This window comes from Poecilia reticulata, chromosome 2, assembly GCF_904066995.2.
Source record: "Poecilia reticulata chromosome 2, P_reticulata-male-v2, whole genome shotgun sequence".
Lineage (NCBI taxonomy): Eukaryota > Metazoa > Chordata > Actinopteri > Cyprinodontiformes > Poeciliidae > Poecilia > Poecilia reticulata.
The window spans coordinates 28,860,988-28,884,244 of record NC_088831.1 but is presented as its reverse complement, the minus strand read 5'-3'; the positions used below and the strand labels follow the sequence as shown (position 1 = coordinate 28,884,244).

Sequence of the window (23,257 nt, the reverse complement as noted above, 5' to 3'; positions counted from 1 at the left end):
AACTAAACTTCCTGTCAATGCTAGTGCATTGTGGGTAAGCTTCTGTAAACACAAGATAAAGCAAAATTTGCGACAATATGATATAATTGTTAGCTATGCTTCATCCTTTATCGGAAATATTTGTAATGTCAGCGAAGAGAGTGAGAACTGTCCATTCTAAAACTCTTTTCCGCACGCATAAATGAAACAACCCTCGGAGGCGTGGCCACGAATGGAGCCAAAATGGCTCCATCCGGATCCCAGCTTCACACTTTTAGCAGTGATTCTTCAGAGCAGCTAATTTGCTAACTTAGCAGCCTGAACAACAACAAAAGAAACCAACAACGCGGAACTTCCACAGAGCCGCGGAGGGACAGCTGAATATGGCAGAGCATGAACCGCATCAAGGAGAGCAGGTAGTTGATGACCGTTAACCGTTTATTCCGCAACAGTCAAACCCGAATCTAACCCGAACAAACTCTGTTTTGACAGGACCTTGAGAAGAAAATAGTGGAGATCAGGCAGAGATTCAAGAATGAGTTACTCAAAGGTAATACGGTTATTGTGGATAAGCGGATATTAACTCACTCACTCAACATTCAGACGATTTTTTTTTTTTTTTGGGTCTGTCCCATTGTTACTTTTGTTTGCACTTATTCGTATTTTTGCTTATTTGCTTTAGCAGTAAGAGCTCAGCTAAGCTTCAACAAGGACGTGAAGGGCTCCAATTAGAATTTAACAAAGTTGCTAAATTCTAATTGGAACCCAGTTCTGCACACCCCAGATATACAGCATTTCCGACCTCCCGTGGGACTTTAATATGGTTTATTATGGATTCCCATGAACAATTAAAGCTTTAAAACAGTTAAAGTCAGTGAGTGTTTGAAAGTGAAACCTGCTGCTTGACCTGCTTGAACGTCATGTGATTGAGTATTTGTTTGTAGACTCAACAGATAAGTATGACTCCAGGGATGTGGAGAGGATTGAGCAGGAGGATGCTCTGGTGGAAGCCTACCTCACATGGAGAATGTATGTTGTTGATGACGCCTTGAAGATGATAGACGAAAGTCTACTCTGGAGAAAAGAGTTTGGGATAAATGGTAAGATGCTGGAATAACTGTTTTAATCGTCAAAAGAGTTTCATGTCAAAAGAAACGTCATTTTTATTTTAATGGGCATTGCAATGCTTTTGAAATGATGCACAGGTCAGTTAGGCAGGCATGTTAAAATTTAAAACTGCAACGTCATTCTAAAAGCTTAAATTTAGTGGTAACTTACATCCCTTGTTTTACTTGCTTTGCAAAAACAAAAAAACAAAAAAAAAAAAAACACAAAGCCAGAATAATTAAAAAGTAAAAAGAAATTTACTTGACTTCAAAGTCTTTCTATTTTGCCATTGGATAATTTCATTTTTTACCTATTTTTTTTTTTTACCTCCTATCTGTACCAATAAACAAATGCCAAACTTTTTGCTTGGTGCTAAAGCCAGAAAACTCAAACTCACTTTTTAGTTTTCTATTGAAATGGAACAAAGTTTGTTTCTGGCACTTCTGTAGTGTTTAAAGTTTGAGCAATGTACAAGTTCTTTGTTCTAAGCAACCCACTTTTGAGCACTACGGAAGTTTTTCTCTAAAAAGAAACTGGACCCAAATCTGGAGATGCTAAATTTAGTATTACAGATCTGACATTAATAATGCTCACAGAAATAGCCAGCAGAATCAGCTTCATTGACCAAGAGTGTGTGCAAAAGCATGGAATCTGAAATTTCATTCAATAAATCACAGCTTCCTGACGTAAAGTATAAATGTAGAAACTCTAGAGGAAATTAAATGAAGGAGAAAAGGAACAATAAAGGCAGGTTGTGGTAGACGGCATTCATGCTAGCGCTCAAACGTACTGAAGTTCAACATCCAGCTTTGCTCAAAGTAGAAATGTTGACATTGGCATATGTGTTGCAAGCTCCTAACACAAATCTGTGGTTGCCCTTGTGCTTATCTCGGAAAAACAGAGTCTCTTTGTGTGTTAAACAGCCATATCTCCATGCATAAGTTACCACAGAGAACAATGCACTCTGTTTCTCCGGAGAAATTTGAAAGACTTGTTGTTTGCTGGCCTTTTAATCCAGCAAATTCTATTTTTCTCCGAGTTGTTTTAGGAAATGTGATTTATTTGAGTCATTAGTGTCTCAGGCCACTGGGATGTGGATGCAGGACTCATGGCATGCTGTTAGTTCTCTGCTTCAACTTTTAAAAAGAGCTGATAAATGTGCAGCTTTATGTCCCCGGGATGTTGCGAGGAGTGTAGGGAGCATTTTTTTAATTTTTATTTAAATTTTCTTTATATTTAGTACATCCAGGAAAAAAAACTAATGAACTTTCTATGACCCTAAATCTGAATTTTTGAGGAACCAACACCATCCGGACTGCCTCTGCTGCTTGCTTGTCATGTCTCCTGTATCTCTGTTTGATAATTGCCCCATCATAAGTCATTTGTTTGTCTTCATTGCAGACGTGAGCGAGGGCACCATTCCCAGGTGGATGTTTGAGAGCGGTGCCGTCTTCCTCCATGGCTACGACAGAGAAGGCAACAAACTCTGTACGCACACGTTCTATTACAGCCTGTCCCACACACACTGGAACGATTTGAATTTTCCCATTGTAATTTTTGAGTAGAAGTCCCATGGTATTTATGCTATGTCACAAAAGCTGTTTATTTATGCCATAATATTATATTATATATTTTTTTATTATTTTAAATAAAAAAAATACATCAATATCTTAATTTGTTTTTAATAGAATAGCAACAATTATTCCTATTATAGATAAAATATTCCAACATATTTACACTTAAGACATGGTTATCTCTTAATTTTAGTTATTTTTGTCTTGAGCAATAAGCTGGAATAAATGTAATAGTAGTTTTTACATAGACATTTTTATTACTAAGAATTTTGTTTCATATTATATTAGTGTTGTTGTTAGATTAATATGGTGTTGCCTTATTGAGAGTGACAGGTGGTGGTCCTTTAGTTTCAATCCCATACCTGCCAATATTTTACTTTTAGAACACTTTCAAACATCTAACCTTGTCTTTGTTGCAAGTAAAGGAAAATGGCAGCATGTTACTTTTAACCAACAACTCTAACCGCCAGTGCACAGCAACAGGTGGTTTGTTGTCCAGAGACGATAGATGCAAAATAGCCTTTTGGCTAATTCTGGCGCATTTACAGAAATGTTAATTTCTCTACCAAATTAATTAAATTACTAAATTACTTAGCTGTATGCTACATACCGTTAAGAAAAAAAACTTTGGTCTCTGTTGCACTTCCACTTCCTCTTGCATCTCATGAAAAGGAATTAAAATCATGGCACACTTTGCTGGAAAGCATTTAGAGACTGTAGCTTTTTAAAATCTTGGTTGCCAACACATGCCTAGTGCCCTGACGGCTCAGCCATCATGTTTTCATGAAAGACATCTATGAGCATTTCTGACTTGTTTTAAGAAATACAACAGATCCTGTTCTTTGCATACAGTCTGGTTTAAGGTGAAGCTGCACACCAAGGATGCAAAAACGGTCGTGGACAAGAAGAAGTACGTCGCCTTCTGGCTGGAGCGATACGCAAAGAAGGAACCCGGGATGCCGCTCACCGTGGTGTTTGATATGACGGAGTCCGGCCTTAGCAATATTGTAAGTCCAGCCTTGTGTGTTTTTTAAAAAAAAAAAAATTTTATTGTTTTTCAGCTCAGCTGGAGTTTTGTTATGAAAAAGAACATCTCATATGGTCATATCTCCTGGCATTTATGAGGGGATGTAGCAAGGCGGCGAGCTCTTCAGTGGTTTTTAACACGTTGAAGATTAAAGTAGCCTTTAAATCCTGACGGTCAATTCGAGTTGACCGTCTAATCCTTTCGCTCACTTTCTGTCAGTCAGTGACGCCCCTGCTAGAGAAAGGACTGTTAAATCTGTCATTACCCAACACAAGCAACTATAGACACATGACATACCATACTGTTATTTGTTTAGAAGACCAGATGAGAGAGACTTGAGGTGGGGTTCTTTCGAAGCCCACGATGAGCTGCACTAGAGCCAGTCAGTGTGATCTAATTAGGGCTTAGGAGTGAGTCCACTGCAAATGAGTGAGGCTTCAAGCCTATTATGGAGCCTGGCCAAGGCCTAAAGATCCATCCTGTAGGCCTTTTGGACAGCCTGTCTGATCAACTCAGTTAATATAGACAGTAGAAGAAGAACCACCACATGAAACTTGCCAAGCTGCAGAAGAAATCTTTAAATTATTTTTTTTAATATAGTTCAATAAACAGCAGAGACCCGAGACTTCTTCTTTTATCAGTGTTGGAAAGTATTGAAAATTGTTCAAAAGGACTTGCGATTAATTTTTATTTAATCCTTAGTGAGTAACTTCAGATCTAGAGGCGATCAAATGAGAACAAACATCCTCTTGTCAAAATAATTTTCTTATGCATATTTTTGTGCTACTTTATACTAAGACTTTTGAGGTTGTTTCCTTTGTGAGTCTCTTAATTTATATATTTTTTTGTTTGTTTTAGGACATGGACTTTGTGAAGTATGTCATCAATTGCTTCAAAGTATACTATCCAAAGTTTTTATGTAAGTAACATAACACTAAAAGATATTATGACATACCAAGGATATTATATTCCAATTACGGATTGCTTGTGATCTTTGCAGCTACAGTAGTTTTATCAAGGAACTTTTTTTTTTTTCAGCTAAAATGATCATAGTGGAAATGCCTTGGATCATGAACGGTGAGAATAAGTCTGATTGATGATTTTTGCTGCACTGTGACTTCATTAAAAACATGATTTTTAAACATTTGTCCTGGTTACAGCTGCATGGAAGATTATAAAGTCCTGGTTGGGACCAGAAGCCATTGCAAAGCTGAAATTTGCAACCAAAGCTGAGGTTCACACATATATTGGTGCAGAGCACCTGCCGCCTCATCTGGGTGGATCGGTATGTTTTTCTTCACCCTTTCGATGTGCTAAATTCTCGGATTTGTTTCATTTAGAAAATAAATGTTAGAATCGGCTAATATTTTTTTTATATTTTGGAGAAACTCCATTATATCAAATGACTATTAATTAGCCTTTCAAAAGTATTTTTACTTCTTAAACCTTTTCACATTTTTAAATGTGTCACAAAAACAAACCTTAATGTATTTTGGTGGGATGTGGATGGAAAATGATACAAGGGTTTTACATTTTTACTAATATGTCAAATTTATATCCTGTAGAATTTTTTGCTGCAATTACTGCTGCACATATAGACACTGAATTTATTTTGTATACATATATACAGATATTCAATTGGATTTTGGTTTGACCTTTGACTAGGCCATTTTTGACTAGGCCATTTTGGTTTGACCTTTGACTAGGCCATTTTAATGTGCTTTCTAAACATTCGGTTGCATCTTTGGCTGTATGTTTTGGTTGTTCTGGTTCGCTGCTATTCTGGTTAATAATAATAACCTGCCTGTCCTGTCAGGATAGCTTGTTTTCTACTTGTCATTGGGTTGGCAGATGTGCATCATCCTTTTCGCTTTTGGATGATGGATTGAACAGTGCTCAGTGAATATTGTTTTGTAATTCAACTCTGCTTTGAACTTTCTCAACTCTCTCCCTGACGTTTCGGTGTGAAACGTCCCTCGAGACATTTCACATACATTATGAAACCCGTTTATTTCTCATTTTGTACTTTTTATGCTTGATTTGACAACCAAATTATTTGAGTCCATTGAATAATTTCTACATCTGACCTGTCTGCTGTGCTCCTTAGTTTTCATATTGCTAATTGTTCTCTGATGTTTTCTAACAAACCTCTGAGGTTTTTCACAGAATGGCTTCTTTTATACTGAGATGAAATGACATACAATTAAAAAACAACTGCATGGCATATTTTTGTCCATGGAAAACCATGAAAACCATACTTGTCAGCCCAGGTGTAATCTACAGGCTGAGGTTTGTCCTGCTTCATGTTGCTCTGATGTATGCAATCGCACAAAAAGAGGTTTGTGTAGGTTTGTGGTCTTAATGTGAGAAAAAGTACCAACAATTCAATAACTACAACTAGTGATGTGAGGTTCTGTATGTTTTTCTATGATAAAATATTTTAGGAATTGCTAAAAACTGATAGTTTGTATTTTTCTTTAAAATGACAAAAATTATGGGTCATGTAGTTTTTGTGAATCTATTAACCTCATTACACCATAAAACCTCTTCCCTTTGAATTTTTTTATCCTTATTAAGTTATTAACTTTTAAAGTTAATAACTTTCTGTTTTAATTAGACATAACATATTATAATTATAAATTGGAACCCATCAGTTGCACTTTCCATGCCAGATTTGCAGTAAGCAAGACAATGTGCCCCCTTTCTTCCAGGACCCCTTCAAGTACACGTACCCGCCTCTTCCGGACGATGACTTCCAAACCCCGCTGTGCGAGAACGGGCCGATGGCCGGCGAGGACGACGCCGAGAGCAAAGAGGGTGAAATGGAGAGCCGAGACACCCTCGAGTCCAGCTTCAACTCCGAGATCGTGGCAAAGCCCAAAAAGGTAAATTGTTTTGTGAATACATCGAATAAATCTTTTTATTTTTTGCTATGAAAACCCAAAATGATGATAAAAAGAAATTATTTTACTTTCTTGCAAAAGTATACTTATGAGACTCAGTCGCACCATGTGTTTTCTAGAATTATGCTTTGGACCTCATGAATTACATTTTGGATGAGTCCGAGTTTTATTGTCTTATATGATTGAGAACGAAGTGTGATTTATTTGACTCTAACACATTTAGCAGCACCCGGCTTAATTTTTTTTAGACTGACTCATTTCAGACAGAGGTGACCAGGTTGTGACTTTGCACATTTTAAACTCCCCTTGTGCTGTTTTTAGTTAGTACCTCCAGATTTCAGAGTGTAATCAGGCCGGCTATGTGATTATCAGTAAGCTGTTTTTCATGGTGTCTGTTGAGTTTGTTCTTTGGGGGGGGGGGTTGGCTTTCATTAAATCCAGCTAAGCCTTCACAGGCACGCTGCTGCTCTTCAGTTCCTCATGGTGTCCACAGAGGGTCTGTTACTTAAGCTCTTCCATGCTGTCAAAAGATTCCTCCTCCCCGCATCATGAAGCGCCATCACTGAGACGGCTTGCAGCCTGGAAATGTTAAAGCTGCTGTCGCCTCCCTCTCAGTATGGTTTCTCAGTGCTACACCCTGGATGTAGACAGCCTGCAGCTCGTGTCATGTATGTCACAAATTCTCTTCTGACTCCCCGTCAGGATTACCCAGATTTTCTGTCATGATATTTTTACGCTTCCTTTTGCGGTTTTCTCCTTCAAAGATGCTTTATGAAAACAAACCGTAAATTAATAAACAAGATAAGGTGGACACATTTACAGGGTTTCTACACAAGCTGTAAAACTCTGGAATATGATTCTGATTTTTCCAATTTTGGATTAATGTGGAATAAGTATAATGAGAGTATAGGGGAAAAAAACATTGTTTCCAGACTTTTTCTCTTTTTCTCCCTCATTCTCTTAAGATTTGTGTTCATGCATCAGTCTGTATGTTTCTCTAGTGATCTTTTATCCAACCATCCATTTGTCCGCCCATCACTCTATCGTTTATCATTCCTCTTTCTAATTATCATTTTGTCCAACCATTTTTACTATTCATCTATCTATGTGTATCCATAAACTCGTATGGAAAGTATTTACACTTAAAAAATTGGCTAAAATTGCAAGGAACTCTGGAAAATCAAGTCTGGAATAATCTAGAATTGCAACACACAAGCGAGTACTACAACGCTGTAGTAATTGAAAAAGGTTTAACTTAAACTTCTTTCATTTTTCTGTAAGTTTTTGACTGCTATATCCAGCTTCTTAGAGGATTCAAATTACAAAGGGAGAGTCGGGCTTTGTAATATGTCCACAAATATGTGGACAAGCAGCAGGTTGAGCTGCAGTCTACATGAGACGAACCGCATTAGCCAGAGCTACTCCCACAAAGCTTTACTGAACAAACAATGATCCGATTGTTGAAAAGCTGCCACTGATTATTCACAAGAGATTAAGATTTTTAAAGCAAGCCACATCATTTACTTGTCAGCCCAGGTGTAATCTACAGGCTGAGGTTCAAGCTGATGTTGTGCTCTTTGTAGAGGAAAATATCCTATTTGTCTTAAAAGTTACATTGCTGTCTTTAAATAATTTTTTATTATCATTTTATTTGAGTTATCAGTGCCATTTTCTACTTTCACAGTATTGTTTCCTGGCTTTTTGGTCCAGAAAGTCTCTGTCTCCCGCGAGACGTTTCACATGGATTATGAAACCCCGTTTGTTTCTCATTTTGTACTTTTCATGCTTGATTTGACAACCGAGTTATTTGACTCCATTGAATAATTTCTGCCAGCAGGAGATTCCTCAGAGTTAATCTCTAACATTTCATAAGTTGACTGATCCAAACAGGAATCAGAACCGCATTTAAAGAAAATGGGATGGAAAACATTTGACAAAGAATGCACACAGTATTATTAAATAGTACATGAGATTTCAGTCTTTTTTATGACCATTTATCTCCATAATTTATCAGAATTATCAGACTACCAAGAGACATAAACCAAAAAGCAACTGTTGAGTACATGGGTACACAATAGGAGTACAACTTGACAGAAGGCTATTTTGAACTAATTATTTTATGTAAAAGCACAATAGTCCTCCACGCATAAGACTATTTAAGTCAACCATGCCAGGAAGAGGAAGATGTTTTTCTCGCTAGCTTGTCAAAATATAGTTACACAATCACTCTTAGGAAACTCCTCAGAAACAAAGTTCCCGAGTGCATGTCAGAAGGAAGGCTATAAATAAGGCTGTCAGATGATCTAATAAACATTTCCTGAATATTCAGGGTGAAAAGTCACTGAGCAGCTTGCCTGAGAAACTGGAACCATTTACAGTAGTAGTCTGAGCTGCTTCCATCACCAAATTACGGCCACCCAGTTATTAACAACCTCCTCTTGGCGGAAAGCGTCCTCAGTTATAGCTGCAGTATTATCTAAAGCTTTCAGTTTTTTTTATTCTGGAGAATCGTATGCATTTTGTCCTTGCGCTTAATAGAAGTAAAGCAAGCTAATAATAGCTTGTTAATTAATACATCTACTCGTTTAGAACTTATGTGCTGTTCATTACTTGCAACAGTAGCTTTAAAACGGCTTTAGCTCCAATAGTAGAGAAGGTTCTTCTTTAGTTTCCACAACAGGATTCTGTGCATTTTTCAATACTGGGAGTTTTTCCAGACAGGCAGGAAAAACAAGAGGAAAGTGCAGAAGCCTCTTTCAGTCAGCTGACTGGCAGTTGGCAGCGGCAGTGGGGCGGTGCTGCGTGACTGGTACTTTGTAGGGTCATACCTAAACCCATATTTTATAAGTGATATAAGTATTTAAAACAGGGGTGCCCAAACTTTTTGAGAGCAAGATCTACTTTTCTCTCTCCAGCCGCTGGAGATCCACCTCATGACACAAAGACATGAAAATAGCAAATTAAACTCTATTGACTTATTTTATATGCGAACATACATCAGTTATAACAGAAATAACAAAGTGACAGAAAACCTAATCCAGTTTCTTCCTCAGTGAGATTCTGATACTGGGAGCTGGTTACTGGTTTCTCAGTCAGAAGCTGGTTGCAAACCTGACGCCGGCAGGTGTCAGTCAGTCATGGTAGATCTGAAATTTGATTTGATGATCTCAGTATGAGAAAAGACAGACTGATGGGAGGAACCAAAGAGCCCAATATAGGTAAAGGCAAATCTTCTGAAGTCGGGATATAATTAATTTAATTTCACATAATTATCGCGGTAGAATTTGTTAAAACTTAATGAAATATATTTGTCCTATTTGATGTTTGTTGTGACGTATGCTCACAAAGAACGAGGTAATTAGTCCAAGTTTGTCGTTTATTGAATATTCAGAAACTACAGCAGGTGTAATGAGCCACAGCAAAGGTAAACAAAGGTTAAACAACCCGAACAGACGATCAACTGAAAACATCTCCTACCTTTTTACTCTCGGTCTCTTTGTCGTTTAAGCACACCGATTGCCGTGGCAACCGCCTGCACCCCCGCAAGCCAAGCAAAGATTACATTAAAAACACAACATTCAGTCCATTACATATCAGGTTTCCAGGCTTGATGTTTATTTCTCGATTATTAATAAGCCTCATGAACACAGCGGTGGTTGAGTAGCTAATTTAAACTCCTGCTCTGTTCGTCAGTCGGTCTTTGAGTCGCTTTTGTTTTTGTTTTGTTTTTTCTGTTAATGGAACCGAAACGCACAGAATTGCGCAACACCTTGTTGAAACAATAATTACTGAGATTATTAATTTGAACATGTTTCGTTGACTTTTTATAATTATTCTTTTTTAATGAAGCTACAAACGTTTAGGATCTTAGTGAATATTTTTGATAAGCCTATCGGAAGAGGAAGTGCTGGACTCAGCGTCCTGGCGGCGTTCAGTTTGTCACCTGCCGAGATCGACTCAAAACCTTTCCGCGATCGACGTATTGAGCACCCCTGATTTAAAACAAGGATGATCAGATAAGGTTGAAATGAAAGATTGGTGAAGGAATAGGAATGCTGACTGACTGACAGGTTAGGGTTTTAGTTGGTCTTTTTTTTTTTAGCATAAAAGTATTAATGTAGAGTGTCGGGGGATTTTTTGTTGTTTTTTGTATTTCTTGCCCTAAGTGTGACTAAACATGTGGTTCTGTGTTGTTACAACAGGCTGCCGGTCTGAGCACGTTCCGCACAGCATTTAATTCTTTTCCTTCTTATCCATCTTATCTAAATGAATAAAAGTCTCTTTCAGACACTCCTCCATCTTCCCCACATCAGCCATCTGTCTGCCCCCAAAGTCCTCTGAGGTCCAGAAGCACTGAGCTGATAGCTTCTTTAAGCTAATTTTCTGTCTTTCCTTTTTGTTTTTTCTTGTTTGTTTTTTCCTTTCTGGTTGCGGAAACAAGGGGTGGCTGTGGTAAAGCGATTTTAGGATCACAACCACAGCAGAAGCTCCATGTCTGGAAGATCTCTGCAGGCTGGAGAGGCAGGTTGTGCTCATGTGACATGAGTACGCCTCCCGCTAAGGTCGACCCAAGTTGCCACCACCACTCCTACACGAGTCCATTCCTTCGCCCATCATGGACCTCACATTTCCAATTTGGCCCCAACAAATTTGCGTCTTTGTGATTACCGGATGATGCCTTTTTTAATAGGCTGTTTTTTTTTTTGTTTTGTTTTTTTGTTTTTTTTGCACGCCTCGGAAACGCTGATGTAAGCGAGACGCACATTTCACGGTTTAATTAGCTCTTATAAAAGGTCAGCACACTCCCTGATGTCCATAAATATTTCACATTATTTGTCTCATCTAACCTCCCGATTAATAACTACTAAGATAATTACTGTTTTATTACAGTAGACCAACTTATTAACCCCTAGCACTTAATCCTTAATCAAACCTGCCATTTGAAGCTGCTTTTTTAATGTAAGCCTTGTGTGCCTTACAAACTGATATTATCTCTAGCCAAGTCTGAAACTTGAAAGTTTTTAACAGTGTTGACAATGTTTGCAGTGTGCCTTAATTCGTATTGCACAAAGATGGATATTTGACCAAGTGCATTTCAAATACAAGTCGGTTGTCTTTTCATTTCATATATTGTGCAATGTATGGAAAGAACATTTTAAATGTCTTTCTTTTATAATGATCTTTAATTTCTTCATTCTGCTATAGCCTCTTAATTTGTTTCTCGTATTAGATTGCCCTCTATTTTTTTGTTCCCTATTAATCTATAATGGATTTTTGAAATTGTATTACAGGAGTCAGAAATGGGGCCAATGATTGTTCTCATCACTACAATGTACTTTTAATTCCAGTATCTGTAATAAAGTGCAATCTCCTTTTAAGCATTTACTTTTCCCTATAGTTTGAAGTTGTTATACTTTTCAAATCACTTTACATGTGATTCTTACATAATTGTGTTGAGTTTTCTCTTGAAATTCAATAAATAATCAAACTGGAAGCTGACAATCTCCTGATGTCTTTTTTTATGCAGTTGCAAGAAAGGGAGACACAACTTTGCACATTTTTTAGCTTATGAATTGGGAATACACACTTCCCCCTTGAGTCAGCAGTGTTTGCTCACGTATTTCCCCCAACTGGCTCCTTCCTTTACACTCGTTTACCGTCTCCTGATGTTTTCACTGTCCCATCCACTGTACATTCCTTGTGGCTCAAGCATCCATATATTTAAATGCTTACCCAGTCATGTAACACGTCTGCCTGTCCAGTCAGCCTTTGTGTGGTCTGTGCTCTGTCTGGGAAGGATTTGGGTCAAAGTTCGTGAGCCTTTTGCTGCTCCCCCGTGTGAGGTATCTCATGACTCTATCCCGAATAACCTACTTTGGTTCATGAGGGTTTTTTTTTTTTGTTTTTTTTATGTCAAAAGTCATGAGATTGCAGGGTTACGCTAGTTCTTTATTTTTATGGATATGCTTGGTTTTATTTTTCCATTCCCTCTGGATGCTGCCAGGAACAAAGTTCAGGAGTCGGATTGAGAGTACATCCACAAAATAAAAATAAAGTTTCTCTATTAGGATTTCATTCTGGTAACGATGACATTTCATCATTTTTTTTAACAGAGTAGCTTATTAATTAAAGTTGACTGTGATTTCTTGTGCTAACTCATAGCGACCTCTACTTGGAGGCCAAAGGTCAAACGTTTCATTATAAGATGGGGTGCTAGGCGAAGTTTCGATGATAACATTCTTTGTCTTTGTGTGTTTTCTAACTATGTGGTCCTTTTCCGTTTCAGGTGAATTTTCTGGAAGAAAGCTTAAGATCGGAGGACGGTGAAAGAGACGCGACCGTGAGAGTGAAAGGAGTCAGGAAGCCGCTCACCACCTTCAAAGGTCTTCTGCTAGATGTTAGGTAGGCCCCACTTTATCTCCTCACTTTCTGTGTATATTATTTATAAGATAGTTTATTAGTCTCCCATAGGATAAATAGCAAGGGAAACTTAAGAGAGGACATCAACTTGAACACGTCCTCTCCACCTTGAAACACGGAGGAGGCAGCATCTTGGCTTTTCCTCAGGAGGGAAACGAGGACTGGTCAGAGTTGATTGGGAGATGAGTTCAACTAAATACAGGGTTGTCCCTTGGGAGTTGGGAGGACATATAAAATACACTTGAGTTTGTGGTTGGAGCATGAAGAAACCTGGCACCAGTGGTGTAAATATTTTTGTGAGGCCTCTAGAACTAGAACTACCCCTTTTTAATATCTTAAACCAGGGATGTCCAAAGTCGGTCCTCGAGCTTCCGGCATCCTGCATGTTTTAGTTCTCTCCCTGGTTTAACACACCTGCATCAAACGATGGCTCGTTAGAAGGCCAAAGGAGAACATTGACTTGCTGAGGAGGTTGTTACTACAACCTCCTCAGCAAGTCAGTTCTCTCTCAGCAACTAAAGAGAGAACTAAAACATGCAGGATGCCAGCCCTCGAGGACCGACTTTGGACACCCCTGTCTTAAACAAACAATATCTTAACTGTAAATTGATTGGATATAATCTTTTCTTTATGACCAGCGGATATAATCCATGTGTAATCACTAGTGGTGCACCGATGTAGTTTTCTGGCTGATCGCCGATTACCAATCTTTAAAAAGCCTGACCTTCAGATTCCAGTTTTGGTCGATACCGATTGTTTTTTTTGGGGGGTTTTTTATGTTGCTAACTAGACAAGACAAGAATGTCGCCAAGTTGGCAACAGTGGGGTGACTATTGTTAACTGCAAACATGCAGACATGCCCCGGTGGGCCAGTCTGTCAGTCAAACCTCCCTCTTTAGGATTTTATTTTGAGGTAGCCAAGATCAGGGGATAAGATCAAATTCACATGTAAGTATCAATCTCCCAAAATTCAGGAAATCAGTTGGTCGAAAGACTTTCATTTAAGGTATTGGGTTTCTTAGCCTTGAAAACATCAGTTATCAAGGGTGGTTAATGGTTGCGTGCCATAGATGTGTATAAATATTTTAAATGGATAAAAACCCAGACCAAATGGGACGAACTGCAGCTTTTTTTTGTCTTCTTGCTTTACTTTTAAGTTTAGATCTTTAAAGATGGGCTAAACCTTGTTCTTGGTGAATTTTTATTGTTTTAATGTTGTAATTTTCATCAACTTCTAATAGTCTAAAGTGCTGCAAAGTGTTGTGTTTTGGATGCTTACTTCAAGATTAGTTTATCTGGTCTTTACCTAAGAAAAACCAGTTTGTTTGTTTTCTCTTTTTTTAGCTTGTGTCCTTTCCGTCTTTGCCCTTCCTTTTAACAAACAGTCCTTTAGGAGTAAGTGTGAAGTCATGCAGACTGACAAGAAACTGATGGATCAGAGAGCGTAGCTGTCTGTCACTCTGAATCATCAAGCTATGGACCCATGTGGGAATATAAATATGCTGCTGCTAGTTTTCCAGCTGGTCAATCCAGCATATTAATCCATATTTCTATACAGTGGATATAAAATATTCTGATTGCTGAAACTGAATGAATAGTTAATTGGAGTATTGATAAAGGATGCAAACACTTTTGCAACCAGTTACTACACTTATTTTTTTTTCCCTCCTGATAGATTTGTTAGATTTTTTTTTAGCATCAGTATTTATTTACCAGATAGATGTTACATTGAAGACAAAGAAGCTTTGAAATAATTCCCTCTGGTGTCCTTGTCCTTTATGAGTCCCTAAGATCTGACCTTTCAACAGTCGTTACACTTTTCATATCTGCTGCACATGTAAATGACGTAGAAAAGCTGCTCCATTTATATTTGCGGCCAAGCCAGCTTTACTCGTGACTCCGTGTGCACAACTATCGACACATCAAACTGTTTTCATCACACCAACTAAAGCAGGAAGTCTCACAAAGACCATTTTTTCGTCCGCGTTTGAGCATGACGATATCAAAACTGTCACGGAAATTTCCCGCCGTTGCTATACAAATGAAGGTCGTATATGAAAATGACTGTGCTCATTGTAGATGAATATGACAGTAATTGTAGCAGGAGGTATGAAAGAACTGGAGAGTGAAAAAGAACAAAAGGGGAAGTGCTTTGTTTGTTTAAAAGAAAAAAAAAAAAAGAAAAAAAAAACGTCCACACTTCTGCATAGCTTTGGTGATGTTGATTTTAACTGTGTGAGTCAGCTGGAATTATAATTGAGCTTTGTCCACATTTAAAAAAATATGACCGGGACATATTAATTTATCCAATCTGACCATGTTGTAGTCGTCTTCTGAAAAATCTTTCAGAAGATGATCTGAACAAACGGGCTCACATGCCTAAACCTAAACCTGAAACGGTACATGCTGAGCGCACAATTACTGCACAATCCCTTTGTGAGTTTTAACCTATTTCTGAGTGTTTGTTCTGGCCCCTGCAGAATTTCTCCTCGCAGCTTCATTTCAGCGCAAATAGGGCAGAACGTATCGGTTTGCTTTTACCTAGCAGCACTAACGGTTAGGCATGATAGCACCTATCTGGATCTTATCTCCAGCTGTAACCAGCTTGTGTTGTAATGTGCTTCTATGCTGGATTTAAAACTCATTTGTAAGACCTGAAGCCAGGGTAGCCATCTTAGTTACCATGTGATTGTTTTATTCTATTATCCCCGTGCTAATTATTACGTTAGTAGTTTTTGTTTTTTGTTCTTTGTTCACAACATGTGAAGAAGAAATTCCCAGTAGCCAAATATTATCATTCTAAAACTTTTTGAAGGAAATGTTTATAATAAAATTGATATACTGGTGCCTTATAGAATACGTAGATGGAGTAAAATAGTTGTAATTTGAATCAGTACACAAAAAAAATAATTGCACTTTTCTTCTTTTTTTTTCTCTCTCTTTTGGTTGCAAAAAGTTTTGTTTTTCACACATCGACTTGACGCTTCAGGTCATTATTGATGTTTTTCTGCCTTTTTGCCCTGATTGATCTTGTAAGACGTGAGCAGGAATCCAGGATGTTTCCAGTCGATCTTTCATTGATTAAAAATGAGTTTGTGTTGTAAATCAAACACTGAAACCCATTCTACTGAGAAACACAGGCAAGCAATTAATTACCACTCAACAGGGGAGCCAGGATCCTCTTTTCCTTCACGGCACACAGTCCTTCATAAAAAGCCTTGCAGAAGTCTGCTTACCCTTTGACCTTTTGAAACATTTTTTCACAGTACAACCACAAACTTTAATATGTCTTATTTGCGATTGTCAAGTGGAGGAAAATTATTCTGATTTCAAAATAATATTTTTTTTTGTTTGTTTTAATAAAAACATATTTTAATAAAAGCACTCTACCATTTCACAATAATGAGCAACTTGTGTTGCAACAACATGTAATATTGCAAAAACATTAAAAAAACGGAGCATTTTCATAGGAATTTGAATCCAATATTCATTCGCATTCAGATCAGTTTGTTTCAAGTGCTGCAACTTTTTTTTTTTTTTTTTACCTCGTACTGTATGATGTCATTTTCAAGAATAATGTCAGCCGAGTTCTGTTTCCACTGTGTGGCGTCTTTTGAAGTGAGGATTTCTGACTGCTCTGAGCTGTGAATTATAGAGATAAACCGATTAAACCGAGCCTTAAATGCAGTTATACTTCGGAGCTCTGTTAGCTTTTAATTCAAGGCTGGGGGCTTCAGAAGAGAGTAGTGGTCTTTGATCTTGTGTTTGCCAGAGGTTCCTAGGCTCGCTCTGAGCCTGTTTCTACAGCTGTTTGAAGGGAGAAAAGAATACACAAGGCCATTAAGAAGAGAGGGGAAAAAGGCTTTATTCTTGGCAGTTTTAGGCCATGGAACATAACTAGGCTGCATTTAAATAAAATATTAAAATCTATACTGGTTTTCTTGTTTGCAAAGCTTAGGTCCCCGGTGTTCACTGTGCACTGAAGCCAAGTCGGTCTAATCACATGCCCTGCAAATTGGACTGCTGTAAACTTGATTGGAGGACAAATTAGGTGCTCCTCATCACAAGGAAAGCAAAAAAGAACGTCATGCCTAAATTATAAACCACTGTGCTTTTTGGGGTTTTTTATCTCCTTTTGGCTATAAAATTTGTTGCTCTATTTTGTTGGCAGGTCATCTCATACCAAATTTTGATTTTCTGCTCCAATAAACAAAAATACCCATCTGTTAATAAACTCTCCATTGGGACAAGTTCAGAAATTAAAATGGGAACATTTACTTTTGTGTGTGTTTCTTTGTTGTTTTTTTCATGGAAGTTGCATCACTTATGTAATTTATTTTGATGTATAACTTAATTTTGTTGGTGAACTTTTTCAAAACCCACATAGTTATTTTTTTTCCTGTTAATTTAAACTGGACCACGGCTCAACAACCAATAACCTAAGTGCAGCACTAGAAAAAGCTCATGGACTTATCTTATACCCAGCAGTCTTGTTTTGAATTATCTTTTCTTTTTTTTTTTTTTTGTGAAACAAAAACAGCTTTAAGGTGAGTTAATTATTTTATCACGGTAGTATAGTCGCACACTGAAAAATTCAGTATTGTAATTTGAGTGGTGAAAAAATTCTGCAGTGAAAAACCAAGTTCACCATTGAGTTTGTTTCTGGCGAGAAGAAGATGAATATGTTGAAAGACACTTTACCTTGGGTATGGTTAAATATTTTCTGTTTTGCTTCAGTTTTTCTCTTAAGAATATAAGAGAAAAACTCTTAAAGAATATAAACCATTTTTTTAAACAAATCATTTGCTTTATTTGTCCAAGTATAATAAATGGGTTGTGCTCAAGTGTTTCTTTTTTGTATGATAGTCTTTGGATGTCTTTGGTCCAATTAGCAAAGGGTGACATTTTTACAACATTTTTAGTGTAGAATTATGTTGCTCTAATAAAAAATAAATTGACTGTACCACTTTTCGAACACGTCAGCCATGGGGCCAATACATATGGAGGGTGCTATAAATACCATACCAGTTTAAGATTCAGGATTTTTTTTTTCTTCACGTCTTTATTTGTTGAATGTTGAATGACACATCAATAGTCAGGATCCATTAATTTTTTTCCCTCCCTCCACAGGGAGGGAAAAAAATATAGTTTGTAGCCAATATATAAACAAAAATTCCATTTTTATTCTTTATAGCACATTTCCACAGAAACTGTCCCTTAGGGAAGGCATGGTGGTTAGTAGGAAAAGCTTCATATCCCCAGATAATTAGACCTCACAGACGCCAAGGAAAGAGAAATGCACCAGAACGGAATGTAATAAGATTTAATAACAAAGCGTGTGGAGTGACAAATGAAAACCGATGCTTTTTTTTTTTTTTTTTGCCACATTTTCTAAGATGTGAGCCTCTGGTTTTGATTCAAATGTTTTTTGTGGGGGGTTTTTGTGCTGTAGTTGTAACAAAACCCCTTTTGTTTTTCTCCATCTCTTTTCTCCTTCAGTCCTTCTGAGGAGCTCAGCTTTGGTTCCGGTGAGAACGAGAAGAAATGCCTTATTATTCTGAGCAACGTCACCAAAAATCAGGTGGCTTTTAAGGTAATTGCAAAATCATTTCACTCTGGCGTCATGAGAGAGTCATCACACCATCGCGTTTGGTAACGTATTAAAACGTTTAATCTAATTAACGAGCCCCGTGCCTCTGCGTGCGCAGGTTCGCACCACGGCGCCTGAGAAGTACCGGGTGAAGCCCAGCAGCAGCAGCTGTGAACCGGGGGCCTCGGTGGACATAGTGGTGTCCTTGCATGGAGGTACAGCACTTAACACTCTGCACGCTATGCGCAGCAGCTGAGCTTTAGAATAATCAAACGCTGCCTTGCTTTACCTTCCCCAAAGTGCAGGCAGTCACTTTTTCTTTGCCCGACATGCATATTTCAGGTGAGATAAAAGAATCTCCCCCTCCCAAAACAAAACAGTCAGGTAGCTGACAGAGAGTTGAACCAAAGTGCAGCCTTCAAACACCGACACGTCAGTTTGAGGTTTGATGTGCTGAGCATATCTTGGTGAATCAGCAAACCTGGCTGTTACCTTGGTTTTTATGCTGTCTTGAGATTTTTTTTTGTTTTTCTTCTTTTCCTTACAAAGGTTTTTCAAACAGTAATTTGTCAGTTTTATTGCCACTGATCTATATTACTTTCCAGGTAATTCTCACATTTAATGTCACAGTACAATTCATGGATATCTTTGGTTTGTTAAAAGTTATATTACCAGCAAAAATCATGATATTCAAGATCCGCTCCCACAACTTTTTACGAAATCAACCATAATAGTTTACTGTAATAGTTTTATGGATGGGCTTTGTGCAGGTTCCCAGGCCTCGCCACAAGATAGATTTTTGATCATGGCTGCAGAAATGGAAAACACTGGATCACAGGAACTCACTCAATTCTGGAAGGATGTCCAAAAAAACAAAGTGATGGAGCACCGGTGTGTATCCGTTATTTCTCCGTTATTTCTCTTGTTGATAAAATGCGAAGTAGACAGTGAAGGACAATTACATCATTGTAAAACACCAACCAACATGAAAATGAAAACAGTTAATACATGTATGCTTTCCATCCATCCATAAATGAGCAGCATGACCTTGTCCATTGTGAATTCCTTTAATAAATTAACTTTTTGATCATTTTCTAATTTACTAAGCTGTATTTGCATGTCAGAGTTGACTAATTCAGTAGGAATGAATCATACTAAGTCTATATATGAGAGTTGATTTGAATCCAAATTTCTACTTACTGCTCCTTTCTCCTCGAGAGGAACTTCCATTTAACACATGTTTTCATGTCGATCTCTAACTGCCTTTATGATCAAGTGGGGCTGGTTTTGCACATCTGCTCATTGGACTCTGACCTCCTTGCAGATTGCGTTGTCATGTTCTGGACAGTGTTAAGTCGGCAGCCGTCCCTCATAGGGACAGCCTGGGGGAGACATCGACCAACGGGCAGCAGGAGTTAAGCACGGCGGTGAGTTCTGATGCCAGGATTTTCAGAATGTCACCACTTTGCCGTTATGCGTGCATCACTGGGCGTAAGCTAAAAGCATAGGTGCCATTACCGTTGCAGTTTACCAAGAACACATACAGACTTAGGCTCCAGCTCATTCAGATGACGCTCAAAGTTATTAATGCCAAGTACAGTCAAAGGTTGCATGACGTCAGCCTGCTGTTTGTTTCATCCCAGAAGTAAGTCACATTTGATCAAACGAAACGCCTGCAGCCTGTTCTGTCATAATCATTTAAAATGTTTACTTTTCTAGCCTTTTCCTGACAGAGGCAGTCAATTATTTATATTGAGGGGAAAAGAAAAAATTCTGGTTACTATCGAGACAAACTGTATAGACATTTGACGGACTTTAGCATCATCTGTATTAATATAAGGGTTAATTCACCGCATAATGTAGATTTTCACCTTAACTCTAATGTTTTGATGCTGCCAAATTTTCTGAATTCAGCACGAGCTCAGTTGGATTAAACCGAGACTTTGCTGTAGACTTCCTGTTATCGGCAGACTTCCTGCCTGAAAGAACAGACATGGTTCAGCTGGTATGGTGGCAGTAAAACCTCCTGGTTGCATGGCAGCACAGACTCTTTATGACTTCAGCAGAACGCTTTAATTTCCTCTAACAAACACCACCTGCATACAAAGCACAAATGCATTACGACTCATATGCAAGCAATATTTTTTTTTTGCTGATAAATTTGTGATAACGCAGTCCCAACCCTAACTCCAGCTGTTTTTTTTTTTTGTTTTTTTTTACCAGCTTATGCGAGTGATGGCCTGCAACTCTCGACTGGAGCAGAAAATGAACTCGTGTCTGTGGGTGCAGAAGGTTCTCACTGGGCTGGTGCTGGTCCTGCTAGCGCTGAACCTGCTGTGTCTCTACCTGCTGGGTACGGCTCAGCAGCCGAGCTGACCTGCCGCCGGCACCTCCACCTGCGTCTGTCAGCCCTCCGGGAGGCGCTGACGGCTCTGGCCGGGCCACAGTTGACCGCGTGATGGGACGCCGGTCCTCTGCTCCACCCGCCCAGGTCCCACTGGCTGCCGTCTTGAAGAGCAGCAGAGCTGACTATCGAGACGTGTCGGTCCATGCGGAGCTAAGAGATTGTTCTGCTGCCTGCTAGGTTAATGTAACGGATTGATAGGTTCTGTTGTGGCTGATCATGAAAACATAATTTAAATTAATAACATTTATTAGAATTTGTTTGAAAGATTAGTCATAATAAGGTTTATGTAGAGCTTTATATATATATATTCATATATATATATATATATATATAATGTCTGAATCTACAAAAATTCTATTTAAACCAACATATTATAAAATAAACCCTTTTTATTCAACCTTTACTGTTTTTTTTAGTTTGTTTGTATTTTTTGGTCAAGTCTTTGTTATGAATCTAAAGATGGCATTTAAATACCCGCCTTATTCTTCAGCTCTAGCTGTTTCAGCCACTAAAGTTGCCCGGTTATGCAAAATTATTCCCTCTCTTTAATAAGCTCCCATTAAAACGGAGCTTTGTAATTGAAAACATTGCAGCGAATGACCTTACTAAACTTCTCCACGCTCAGACCCGGGAGCCCAGGAGAGAACTGCGTCTCCACCACCTCATTTTATTTTAATTACCCCAACACTAAACTCAACTAAAAATACCAAAGCAATTACTGGCAGAGCACAAGGACGTGGCACAACCCACTTGTATCTTAGTGGGAAGCGCTGATATCGGTAACAAGATCCAGCTCGGAGCAATCAGGACGCAAGTCGGGGTGTGAGGAGTGAGCTCGTTATTAGATGTTTGCACACCCGAGAGATGACTGGAATCAACAACCGCCGTTTGTTTGCGGTGGGTGGTTGCCACTTGGAGTGATTCGCTTAACGTGAGAAAGCTAATCCTGCTTTGATTGTTAAAAAAATCCATTCTACTTTATCGTTGGATACCACTGAATGTTTGACTCTTGAAGGTTTCAGGCTACAGTACGTTGAAAAAGTATTCAGACCCCTTTTACAGCCGCAAACATCAGTTTATTCGTTAGGATTTTATGTAACTGAACAACTTGAAGTTGTTGCGTAACTGAAGTGGGAAGAAATGCTGCTCGGTTTTCAACTTTTTTGGTTGTAAAAATCTGAAAAGTGTGGTGTGCAATTATATTTAGCCCCCTTTACTCGCTTCCCCTTAATTCGCTTAAGGACAAGAGGGCAGAATTTTTGCAAAGCAAGCAAGAGACCAGTGGTAACTCCATAGGAGCTGTAAAGATCCAAGCCTTAATTAAAATTTGGAAAGAGATGAGAGCAAAGCCCTGGTTGAATGAAAGTCAACTTGAATTTGCAGTTTGCCATAAGCCATTTATGGGTAACTGCAAACGTAAGGGGCACTCTCTGTGTAGAGGAAAACTCGCACTGCACTCCACCCTGATTATCCCCACTGAAACATGGTGGAGGCATCATCATGATATGGCAATGTGTTTAACAGGGATGTGGAAGCAGGTTCTAAGACTGATTCACAAGTTCACTTTTCAGCAGCACGACCACCAGAAACCCATAGCCGGGGCAACAGGAAGAAGATTTAGATGATAGCGTGAGTTGAACAATTCCCCAAGCAAAGTCCAGGTCAAAATCCAATTGAGAATCGGTGGCAGCAATTAAACATCTATGCTGAAAAGTGATGCTCTCCATCCAGTCTGACTGAGGTTAGGATATATTGCAAAGAAGGACAAAATATCCAGTTTCTATGTATGAAGTTAGTGTGGAAAAAAAAAACACCCAAAAACTTGTAGCTGTAGTTAAAGTGACGGCTGGTTCTACAAAGCATTAATTCAGGTGGGATGACTACAAATTTTCATTAAAATGCATTAAAGTTTGTAATGCAAAATAGTTGACAGGATGTGAAGGCCTCTGTAAGCATTGTTGTTTCTGTGTATGCAAGCGGCCTCCTTATCTTCGTATTCTAGTTCTCCTGTAGTTTGTCAAAGAAAGATGATGAGCGTATGACAAACACGCTTTCACTAGATGCAAACTTGCCCTTTTGTGTGCAAGTTTCTCCTCAATTCCTCACGAAAATGGCCATTTGGAAATTTTTTGGGGAGTAGAAAGTGCCACTGTATATAGAGAAACGGGAAGGAAGGAAGGAAAATGATGGGGGGGTTAATGGAGTGTGTTCCTCTGGAGAATACTAGTAAAAGCTTTGGTATCACACATA

The 23,257-nt window shown here is 38.5% G+C and overlaps 1 protein-coding gene across 1 annotated transcript; it reads left to right on the top strand.

The window, feature by feature from the left end:
* Window positions 1-190: 190 nt before the first annotated feature.
* mospd2 (motile sperm domain containing 2) lies at window positions 191-21,404 on the top strand. Its single transcript, XM_008400706.3, has 15 exons — window positions 191-395; window positions 472-529; window positions 924-1,079; window positions 2,488-2,574; window positions 3,513-3,667; window positions 4,546-4,606; window positions 4,726-4,764; window positions 4,848-4,972; window positions 6,399-6,572; window positions 12,877-12,992; window positions 18,510-18,603; window positions 18,719-18,815; window positions 19,371-19,491; window positions 19,925-20,027; window positions 20,824-21,404. Exons 1-15 carry the CDS (start codon window positions 363-365, stop codon window positions 20,974-20,976), a joined length of 1,572 nt encoding a protein of 523 aa, XP_008398928.1. The 5' UTR covers window positions 191-362; the 3' UTR covers window positions 20,977-21,404.
* The last annotated feature ends 1,853 nt before the right edge of the window (window positions 21,405-23,257 follow it).